The sequence below is a fragment of the Myotis lucifugus genome, unplaced genomic scaffold (assembly GCF_000147115.1).
Source record: "Myotis lucifugus unplaced genomic scaffold, Myoluc2.0 scaffold_53, whole genome shotgun sequence".
Lineage (NCBI taxonomy): Eukaryota > Metazoa > Chordata > Mammalia > Chiroptera > Vespertilionidae > Myotis > Myotis lucifugus.
The window spans coordinates 400188-412124 of NW_005871101.1; the positions used below are offsets into that span (position 1 = coordinate 400188).

Here is an 11937-nt window from a genome sequence, read left to right on the forward strand (position 1 = left end):
GGATGATGTCCGTTTTGTCTTTTCATTGTATTTTTGAAGTTGTTGTCGGAGGCAGCAATTTCCGGTGTTTACCTATGCCACCATCTTAGTTTCTCTATTGTTCATGACATTTTTGATAAAATATTCAAGTGCAGCCCGGCCAGTGTGGCCAGTGGTTGAGTGTCAACCCATGCACCAGGAGGTCAACAGTTCAATTCCTGGTCAGGGCACGTGCCCGGGTCAGAGGGCTTTCTGAAGTAAGAGGGGTCACTGAGAGACATGTCATCTCTGAGTCGTGTACTGGCCCGGAGTACAGTCAGTACGACAAGAAGCCAATTTTAGAGGCTCCCCACCCCCCCACCCCCGCCTTTGTTCCTCAGGGGATGCATGGAAGTTCAGGATCTCCTGCTCCTTTTCCATGTTGGACTTCCAAAGGTAGAATTTTTCTTAAATTCTGCCAGCCGGCATGGTTCAGTGGTTGAGCGTTGATCTATGAACCAGGAGGTCACGGTTCAATTCCCAGACAGGGCACATGCCCTGGTTGCGGACTGGATCCCCAGTGTGGGGAGTGCAGGAGGCAACCGCTCAATGATTCTCTCTCATCATTGATGTTTCTATCTCTCTCCCTCTTCCTGTCTGAAATCAATAAAAATATATTTTAAAAAACTTAATTTTTTTTCTTAAAATTCCAATTGCTGAGATTGTTTCCTTAGAACTTAGAGCCAAATTAAAAAGTGTCTCCCAATTTTTTTTACTATCAAAGAAAATATTAAATGGCTCTGCCACTTTAAATGTAATAATAGATCTGAGCTTTACCTGGTTATATTCTCTAAAAACAAAATTTGGGGCAGCTGTATAAACTCAACGATAAGTACATTTTCTTCCTGTTAGGAATTTGACAAGAGACAGATTCTGAGCTGTCCTGCATTAAATTACAGCAGGCTGGAGGGTAGGAGCAAGGTGTAAAGGGATCTGGTACAGAGCCTCAGGCCCAATCCAGCAGAAGACTGCTCACATTCCTGACCGGATGTTGAAACATTGAATCAGCTTCCAGGTGGTGATCTAAGCTATAATAAACAGCCGATCACCAGGCACCACTGCACCCTGCTTATGCGTGAACTTTCCAGATTGGGGACCACAACAGCACCGAGGCAGGAACTATTTCTTCCTTAGGAGCCATCACCTCTCCTAGAACTTTCCCCTGCTTCCCCTTTCCTGCCCCCCTATCTATGTCCAGTGTAAATTCTTTCAAACAACGTATGTTTTCTTCTTGGAACCCATTGTATAAAAGAGCCCTGTCAGCCCGGCTGGTGTGGCTCAGTGGCTGAGCGTCTACCTATGAACAAGGAGGTCAAGGTTCCATTCCTGGTCAGGGCACATGCCCTGATTGAGGCTCGATCTCCAGTGTGGGGCGTGCAGAAGGCAGCCGATCAGTGATTCTCTCTCATCATTGATGTTTCTATCTCTCTCTCCCTCTTCCTTTCTCTCTGAAATAAAAGAAAAAAAGAGCCCTGTCAGCTCCAGGACAGTGGACACGTTTGTGTTTTCCATCCAGGCCTGCAGCTGGAGTTCAGACTGCGTGTCCAGGATCTGGCCTTTCTCTGCTAGCACACGGCTCCATAAACCTTCTCTTCCAGAAAAGTTTTTGGCTGCAAAAGGTTTTTGTTTAACGTATCAAATAATTTACAAATAGCATCTCTGTCTTCTCACCTCCAAATTCGGGGGGGCTATTTTCAAGTAGCATCTGCCTTTTTATTTGTGGCGTACCTGGGTTTCCTCCCCTTTGCTGTAATTAAAAAACTTGATTCTCCACTTGGCATTGGCAGGTTTGCTATCCACGTGTCCAAACGCGGTAAGAAGTCCTGGTGCATTGGAGAGGCTTTAAAACCAGACAGAACTGGGAGGGTATCCGGGCCCCCTTTGGGAGCTACGGGGCTCTGGGCAAGTCCTTTCACCTCTCTGAGCCTTGGGAAAATGAAGGTGGTATCGTCCGATTGCGGGGCTATTGCCAGGACTTAGAGAGCTGATGTCTTTATACAATTCTGGGCACATATTAATGGCACTATTTCCTGATCTTTTCCTCTCACTTTCCCAGAGCAGTTACATCTTCCCCGGGGATGGGTTCTAAAGGCCGGTGTGAAACAGAATTGTACTAGTACAGCTCAAGTTACCTTGAGGATTGATTAGTTGCCCACAGTGAGCTAATCAGCTGTCTTTTAGATGTTACCTGAGAAATCAGTCATTTGAGACACTAGAATTTCATGAGGCAGTGCGTTCACATTTGGGGAGGCACGGGGGAACTGAGATGTGCTGAGGTGAGGGGGTCCTTCCCTTCCCATTTCGACCTCACTCTGGGGCACGTGCTCATGAAGCAGAATGGAGGGTGCATGGCCAGCACCATGTAAAATCTCACTCTCACCAGCATGAAGGCTGAGTGCTCACTGGAGGAGAGATAGCCTGAGGCCCTGTGGAAACACTGGATTCCTGTCATCTGCTCATTTCCTGCCTTTCGCCTTGGGAAGAGTCAGACTTGTCTTTTCTCCCCAGGAAGCCATTGCTTTTTGGGCCTTGCAGGGAATGCAGAACGAAATAAGGTTCACACATTATCCATCCACAACACCCGGTAAGGATGTGCTGAGGGCCAGAGGATACATACAAGTAACATGTTAATGAGGGTTTAAAGACCTCAGAGATCATGTACCTTGGCAGCTTTCATTCAAAATTATGAGTTGCAAACATCGTACCTTTGTTGGTCAATGTCCAGCAGCTTGATCAGGTGGTGGCGGCGGCTGGTGATGAGGAACTATTTATTTTTTTAAACTACATTAATGCCATGCTTGCTAGAAATTTAACAACTGTATCCTTTTGACTGAATCAAAGTAACACCTTTTTAAAAAATAATATATAGATATAGATATCAGAGAGGAAGGGAGAGGGAGAGAGAGATAGAAACATCAGTGATGAGAGAGAATCATCGATCAGCTGCCTCCTGCACCACCCCTTCCCCCCTCTCCCCCCACTGGAGATCGAGCCTTCAACCCAGGCATGTGCCCTAACCTGGAATAGAACCGTGAACTCCTGGTTCATACATAGGTTGATGCTCAACCACTGAGCTATGCTGGCCGGGCCCAAGTAACACCTTTTTAAGGTGTGGTTTCTGTAGAAGGAACCATGCAAAATAAAATAATATGTTTGCTTCTTCTCCTCCAGTTTAGTCAAGATGCCAACTTGAAGAACAAGCTCAAAGTGCAAGCTTTAATTTATCCAGTCCTCCAAGCTTTGGATTTTAACACACCCTCCTATCAGCAAAATGTGAACACCCCAATCCTGCCCCGTTATGTCATGGTGAAGTACTGGGTGGATTACTTCAAAGGCAACTATGACTTCGTCCCGGCCATGATAGTGAACAATCACACTTCACTCGATGTGGAAGAGGCTGCTCCCCTCAGGGCCCGCCTCAACTGGATGTCCCTCTTGCCCGAATCCATCACCAAGAACTACGAGCCTGTTGTGCAGGCCACCGGCAACACCAGGATTGTCCAGGAGATCCCGCAGCTGCTGGATGCCCGTGCTGCCCCACTCATCGCCGACCAGGAGGTCCTGCAGCACCTCCCCAAGACCTACATCCTGACCTGTGAGCACGATGTGCTAAGAGACGATGGGATCATGTACGCAAAGCGCTTGGAGCGTGCAGGAGTGGAGGTGACCCTCGACCACTTCGAGGATGGCTTCCACGGGTGCATGATTTTCACCAGCTGGCCCACCAACTTCTCCGTGGGCATCCGGACTAGGAATAGCTACATTAAGTGGCTGGATCAAAACCTGTGAAGGAGTAGAGTTTCTAGAATGCTTCTTGACCGCCTGCACCTGCTTTGGAAAGACGTGTACTTTTTAGTCGACTCATTTCCCCCTCTTACCTGTGAGTTATGGAATCTCTGTCCCCTGCTTTATGTTAATTTAATTTTCAAAACTGCGTTTGACTAACGGAAGTGCAAGAACATCTAAATCTGGTTCTCCAGGTGGGCCGGTCTCTCTGTTCTTGTTTTAGCCAAACTGCTGTGAGTACCCATCACTGCGGAGAGCAGGAGTAGGAGCTGGAAATAGCTGTGGATCCTGCCTTCATCAAGAAGTTCTTTATAGAAGAAATAGGTCCACCTCTGGAGGATGCAGTCACCTTTAATGAGTTCAGGAAGTGTGGGCTCTTCTTCAGTGTGCTAGAGTTTACTTTGAGGTCAGAGCACTATTAAATGCGTGTCCTGGAAGGTCAGCGCTGGTACCAAGTGCCCTCTGTCCTTTGTGGGTGGACGGTTTTGTTTCCTACGGGAATTTCGGCACAGGTGTTCTAGCAAGGACAAGTTTCTCAAATGACGTTCTTCCTTTAGAGTGTTAATTTTATGAGATAGCTATAAGTCCAGTTGGATTATGATGATACTTGAATGTTACTTTCTACCACTATCATTAGAAAATATAAGGCTGCATGCATTAGATGTCTATACATTGTTGGGGGTTTTTTGTTATGCCATCTCCTAGGGGGAGAACTTTTGGGACCAAATTTATTTAAATTTAGAATAAATTTTCCATTGTAGAACAAGTAAAAACAAATGAACCAACCTATTGTTTTCATAATGAATACTTCTGGCATAAATTACCAAGAGTGGTGCGTATATATTTGGCATAGTCAGAAAAAAGGATAGGTTTAATATTAGTTAAAATTAGGAAAAACATTGTGGAGGGTCTAGTTTATTCTTGAAATCTCAACCTTTTCACTCTCATAGCTTTAAAATGGGGCTATTTTGGTATAAATATATATATATAATGTATTGTTTATTTTTTTAAGTTATTTAATGTTCATATATGTAGTTAGACTCAAGATTTTTCAGAATAAAGTTGATAATGAGTATTAAAAATAATATTTTTAAAAAGCTACCTGAGAATTATATCCACATGTTAATTTATGGAAAAAGGTAAAATAGCTATTCATACTACTATACATTAGGCCTAAGTATTTTGATGTTCACATGCATATACAAATTAAGATAATTAGAAACTATGACTCCACCTAGTAAAGTCATCTAAGTTGATAGTTGATAGCTTAGACACACACTGCTCATTTCTGCTGTCAATGGTCAAAGGAACACTAGCTCCTATTCTTCTGGGTGAAGAGCAGACAATGGCACCTGGTGCCTACACTCTCATCTCCTTCCATCAGGTCTGGAAGTTCCAATAACCCGAGTTTAACTTGATGTAAAGCCTTCACTGCCAGTGGGAACATCTTGGCATCACAGGGAACTCCAATTCGGATGTGAGTTGAGTACCTCTGCTCTCTTTCCTGCCACACGCACGTCTCCCCCAATCCCTGCCTCTTTCAGGGACTGCAGAGAGCCGCAGTCCAGCCAAGTAATGATACAATTTAATCGATTTATCAGGGGGGAGGAAGTAGAACCTTTTGCTCATTTGAAAGATGGGTATTTCCCACTTCTGGCAATGAAATAAATGAAAATTTGCATAGTTATTTTTTTATTTGTTGTACAAAACAAGTAAATGCAACAGTGTGTGTAAAAAAGTAGTCATACCAATTAGTGTGCTAAAGTACTCAGGCAAGTCACTCACCGCCTCTGGGCCTCTTTTCTCTTTCCTCTAAAATCAGAGAATTGATTACTTGACCTATGAGGTTTCTTCCAGCTATAAATTCCAACCACTTTTGTAAGGCTGACAAACTGTGTGTATTGACCTCTTCTTCTACAGTGTTTTCTTGTAGGTCATTTATTCCATATACACAGACACATGCTTCATCAAAGGTATTTTTTCTTAAAAATTAGGATTTTAGTTCTTACTCTCTTACAGCCACCCTCTTTGTTTAACATTATGTTTTGTGGGTTTTTTTTTTTTTACATTACTTGACCTATGAGGTTTCTTCCAGCTATAAATTCCAACCACTTTTGTAAGGCTGACAAACTGTGTGTATTGACCTCTTCTTCTACAGTGTTTTCTTGTAGGTCATTTATTCCATATACACAGACACATGCTTCATCAAAGGTATTTTTTCTTAAAAATTAGGATTTTAGTTCTTACTCTCTTACAGCCACCCTCTTTGTTTAACATTATGTTTTGTGGGTTTTTTTTTTTTTTTACAACCTTTGAGGTTATCTACCTCTAATAAAGCAAAGAAAATATAATATATGCACAGAATTCCTTAAAATGGTATCTCCTCCCCCTAGGATTATAAGCCAAATCCAGTAGTAATTATAGACAGTAGATGACTCCAGATTTCTAAAGGGATCTCTCAGATGAAAAGGGCGTGAGAAAAAAGGGGTCAAGCACTGTTTCTGATGAAATACTTGAGTTTCATTAAAGCTTTTATATGTGTGATTTGTCTAATGACTTGCACTGTGTCTCGCCTCAGACCTCGAAATTCTCCTTGTAATAATAATAGTTGTGAGTCAGGATACACAAAACCACTAGATCCAAGAGAGGCTATAAAGCAACCAAAAATCCGAGTGCTAAGAACTCCTTTGGGAAGCCTATAGAGTTTATGTTGAAGGTATTTTGGTTTGGGGTGAGTTTATTTTCTTTTAGGTTTTGTTCTTTTTTTCTTTTTTTTAAGTTTATGCTCTGCAGATATATATATATATATATATATATATATATATATATATATTTTTTTTTTTTTTCTTCAATGCTATGGCTTTGTTTTGTTTTCCTATTTTATGAAAAAGTTGATGACCTTTTTGTAAATCATTGTTGTTTGTGAAATATGACAAATATATGAAGAAAAAAGTCTTGAAGTACAGCAAAATATAGTGAAGTGTAAATTAGTCTTCATGTTTTATCATTGATTTGTGAAGAATTTAAGACTATTATATAATTATCTCGGTGGATAAAATATTTTATGCATGACCTTTTAGCCTTTGACTTTTTGCTTATTTCCCACTGCAAAAGGGAAAGGCAGATTTTATGAAGGATTTTAGCAGCACATCTATTTTATAAGATGAAAATCCAGTATGGAGGTAGGAAAGTGTATGTTTGTTTTGACTCATGTTTGGAAATAAAATGGCTCCATTTGGTAGTGTGCTCCTCGTCTCATTTTCTGGTTCCCAGCTTTGTCTTTCTCTCTGTATCTCAGATTCCTAACCACAGTTCTGCCCAAATCTGCCCACTGGAGTCCTCCACTGCCTTTCAAGAGCGATGACTCAGTGGTCTCCTTGATGACATTCATTTTAGTCTGGATACAGTATGTGCTGCTCATATTGGGGAAACCTGTCAAAATATAGTTTTTAAAGAAGTTATTTAGAGACCGGAGGGTAATGCCGTAAGGAGGGGAGTACTCCACCCAAGAAAGATGGCACCTGCAGTGTGGGAGAGAGACTCAGCACAGGGATCCTGGCGGCTGACCCTTCAGCTCTCTCCCCAGATCCACAAACCACAGTCTCTCCTCACAGGACTCTAGTCCACTCTGCCCTCCCTCCACCAGAGCCCAGGTTGTCTTGGAAACCTGTACAAAGGATACCTAACCCAGACTTGAGGTGTTAGAGAAGGCAACATCTCAATCCAGGGTGGGGTAAACATATTTCCATCATGGCTCATTCAAAGAGGAGGACCAATGATGGAAATATTACTTATCCTCCTGGTGTCAAGGAAATCTCAGATAAAATATCTAAAGAGGAGATGGTGAGACGGTTAAAGATGTTTGTGAAAATGTTCGTGGATATGGACCAGGACTCTGAAGAAGAAAAGGAGCTTTACTTAAACCTGACTACATCTTGCTTCAGACTTTTTCCTCAAGCATCCTGTTAAAGGTGTTCACCTACTGATAGCCTGTTGCCTTGCTGATATTTTCAGAATTTAAGCTCCCGAAGCTCCTTACACATCCCCTGATAAACGAATATACTCATGTTTATAACAAGGCAGTTGAAGGGGTTAGAGGATACAAATTCAACAGGTATTTTTTATTGAGAACATTGCTTGGGTCAAGTCATATAACATATGCCTTGAGTTGAAAGACAACAATGGAATTTTACACAATTATACAGAACAGTATTTTCCATTACAAATAATAGCCACAATCGGAAAGTTCATATGCACATGGTAGACCTCATGAATTCTAAAATTTGTAAGGTGATATAGCATCACAAGAGCTTTTGCCCATAGAATTTAAACAAACAAGCATATGGTTTGGCAAAGGTGTTACTGAAGAAGACAGCTCAAGCTATTGAACCATATATTACCAATTAAAAAAAAAACTTTCTTAGGGTTTTTTATTGTTGACTAAAGGGCCTGGTGCATGAAATTCATGCACTCGGGGGGGAGGGGGGGGCTCAGCCCGGGCCTGCGCCCTCTCACAAGTCGGGGAGACCTCGGGGGATGCCTGACTGATGCTTAGGCCTGCTCCCCGTGGAGAGCAACCATTTGCATATAAGCCATCAGTCAGACATCCTTAGTGCTGCCATGGAGGCAGGAGAGGCTCCTGCATTGAGTGTCTGCCCCTGGGTAGTCAGTGCGTGTCATAGTGACCAGTCATTCTGCTGTTTGGTTGAATTGCATATTAGCCTTTTATTATATAGGACTAGTGGCCCAGTACACAAAATTTGTGCACTCATTGGGGGGGGGGGTCCCCCAGCCTGGCCTGTGCCCTGTCACAGTGCGGGAGCCCTGTGATCCATCGCCCCAAAGAGGTAGGCCTCCACGAGCCTCACGTCCCTGGGGCCGGGGGCAGGGACGTGAGCCTCACGCAAATTCCCGACGCTGCAAGTCCCTGCCCACCCACTCCTGCTACGCATGCAGCCTCCTGCTGATTGGTCGTTACGCATGAGGGTGTCACAACCATTTGCATATTAGCTCTTTATTATATAGATTGTATTATAGATGTACCCCATTCTCCACCTTTACTGCCCTCCTCCCAGACCCTACCCCACTCCAGGCCTTCACCACACTATTGTCTGTGTCCATTCATATATTAACCAGTTTTTAGAATCAGGTTCCGATGCTTGGGAAAACATCTATCAGCAATTTGTGAGAGCATGTCTTTGACTTAATTTTGATGCTCTATAATATTGATGTCATTTACTGCTCTCAGTTTTATGCCAGGTTGAATTTAAATTAAAGAGCAATAATAATGAGGAGCAAGTTGTTAAACTACTAGCAAAACTGTTTGGGTCAAAGGATGCAGAATTTGGCTTCTCCAAACAAACCACTTTGGCAGTGTTACTTGGGTAGGGTTAGTGACATTCATGTACCAATGCACCGGGAATGTGTGAAATTTGCTAGCTGCTGTCTCATGAACCATCCTGATTTAACAAAGGACTTAACAGAGTCTCCTAAATTGAGGTCACATGACCCTGAGAAAACTATTAGGTATGATGTTATTGTGTCTGTAGTTGCAGCTGCTAAAGAAGGACATTCTGGCTAATGATCACTTACTTAATTTTGTGAGATAGAGAACTTTAGACAAACGGTAGAGAGTGTGCAGAGAAGCCGTGATGAGACTTGTCCAAATTTATAAGAAATACGCTTTACAATCAGCAGCTGGAAAAGATGCTGCAAAACAGATTTCATGGATCAAAGGCAAACTGCTACATATATATGGTCAAAATAGTATTGATGACTGATTGCTTGTTGTATGGATCTTTGCTTAATACATGGTTCCCCATAATTTGGAAACTATGGAATGGATGAAATATTTCTATTACTTGTATACCACACTGGATTTAAATGCTGTGAAGTATGTTTCAGATGTCAAACTGTTCTTTCCATCTTTTGTAGTATTCTGGAGTTTATGAGGATTTTATGGGGGGGGGGAGGTAACTATTTTTAAATGTTAATGTATGTAATGTAAACATTGTTTAAATGGTCACACAATAAAATATACAGCTATTTTTTCAGAAAGTAAATAAGAAAAGGTTATTTAAATATTTCCAAGAAAATTTTAATAATTCAAAGTAATTTCAACCAAATTTTAAAGCAAAAATATGGTTTTGATAAAATGGATAAAGTGAAGATTTTCTTTTTATCCTTCCACAATTCAAGTGCTTTCTGCATTTTTCTTAATAGATATTGAGGTTTTTCCTTTGTTAAATAAACTGTTGCAAACTGCCCTAAAAGAATGATCTATATAACACATTCCACAATTATTCTATAGAAGTCAAATTAATAGTTTGAGAATTTTTTAAAAACATATTTTTATTGATTTTAGAGAGGAAGGGAGAGGGAGAGAGAGAAAGAAACATAAGTGATGAGAGGGAATTGATCAGCTGCCTCTGGCATGACCCCGTACTGGGAATCGAGCCAGTAACCCGGGCATGTGTCCTGACAGAGAATCGAGTGACCACCTGGTTCATAGATCAAAGCTCAACCACTGTACCATAGTGGCCTGGCAGGAGTTTGAGAAATTTTAAGTAGTGAAAGCAATTCTACTATTTGTAGAATGTTGTCTTCCCTTCTTTCTGTTTTCATTTTTTTAATAGGAAATCAAATTATATTTTCTTTATTCTGGTTAAATTCATGAAGTAAAGAAATAATAAACACTTATTTGCTTGATCACAGATTAAAGTTATTTTAAATATTTTACTTTAAGATAAATGATTCACTAAGCTAAGTAGCATGCCCCTCCTGACTTCATTTCCACCATGCCTATAGACTGAAGTTACTGCCTTCTAGACAAAGCCAGTGCCTCAATTTGTGTCCTTAATCCAATTCATTAACATCTCATTCAAGGACTTGCTGAAGTACCTCCCCTCTCTCCTGCATCTTTAACTCTCACTCTACTCATTCCTTCTTAGCTCTATAAATATAGTCGAATCTGTCCAGAAGAAACTCCCCTTTGACCCCTTTATCTCCATTTTATTCTCCTTCCTATCCAAACACAGGTTATCTATTGCTGAGTAAACATATTCTGAAACTCCTAAGTTAAAACAATAGCCGTTTGTTACTGCATGATTCTGGGTTGACTGGGCTGAGCTTGGTGGATCATCTGCTAAATGTAGTGTTGACCTGGGGTCCAATCCTCAGCGTGTGGGGCTGGAACATCCACGATAGCTCACTGTGTGGCTGGCACTTTGTGTCTGGCTGTGAGCTAAGTGACTTGATCCTCCACCTGGCCTTTTCTCCCGAAATGGAATTCTAAAAACATAGCACCTGAATTCCAAGAGGGAACATTCTCAGTACGCAAAAGCAGGAAGTTATGTATGGTCTACGTTTCAAAATTACTCAGCATCATTTCACCATACTCTATTGGTCAGAGCAAATCACAGGACCAGCCCAGATTCAAGGAGTGGGGAAACAGTCACCACAGCTTACTGGAAAAAGTGACAATTCCTGACGAGGCATTGATGAGAACAAAATTCTCTGCTTTCATTGTTTAAATATATCTGAAGATTTGAAGAACCCAGATTACTTCTGGCCCCATACATTTTTAACCTTGTTTTTCCTTCACTGCCCCTCAAACTTCTGGTGCAGGATACAATACATTAGCTCGTATTTCCATACATCTGGCTCCCCAGTTCAGCAGAGTGTGGGATGGCGTGTTCCTGGAAGTCATTCCTCTGCTGGGTGAGTCCGCAATAACTTAACTGAAGCAGCTGAAAATCACCTGGAGATATTCCACTAAAATCAAGCTAAACGCACTCCCAGTTCAAATTTTCCTTGACTGAATCCCAAAAAAATGCCTAGAGCCCCCCCACAAGCCACCCAACACTTGGGGAATTGTGATGGAGGAGGAAGTGGAGTGGAAAGAGTCAGTGACAGTAACCACTCGCAGTTAAAAGTGTGCACCTGGGAATGGGGGCCCCTTGCCCAAGATTTTAGATTCATCATTCACCCTCCCAGATGCCTTTTTGGGCCATCCTAAACCCCCACCAGTGCGACAGCCCCAACTAGATGCTTTACATTATCCCTGCATGGTCATGGCCTTTCATGAGTCTGCTTCACTTATTTACAGTCTCTACGCGGTGACGCAAGTTAAGT

At 41.9% G+C, this 11937-nt stretch overlaps 1 protein-coding gene and 1 pseudogene across 1 annotated transcript in view; both read left to right on the forward strand.

Moving 5' to 3' along the window:
• NCEH1 (neutral cholesterol ester hydrolase 1) overlaps nucleotides 1-5862 on the forward strand; it is a 64713-nt gene extending 58851 nt beyond the window's left edge. Inside the window, 1 exon segment of the mRNA XM_006088834.3 lies at nucleotides 3190-5862. Within this exon segment, the coding sequence (XP_006088896.2) occupies nucleotides 3190-3807 (618 nt within the window). The 3' untranslated portion in view covers nucleotides 3808-5862.
• Nucleotides 5863-8750: 2888 nt separating this feature from the next.
• Nucleotides 8751-9834, forward strand: LOC102441200 (annotated as a pseudogene).
• The last annotated feature ends 2103 nt before the right edge of the window (nucleotides 9835-11937 follow it).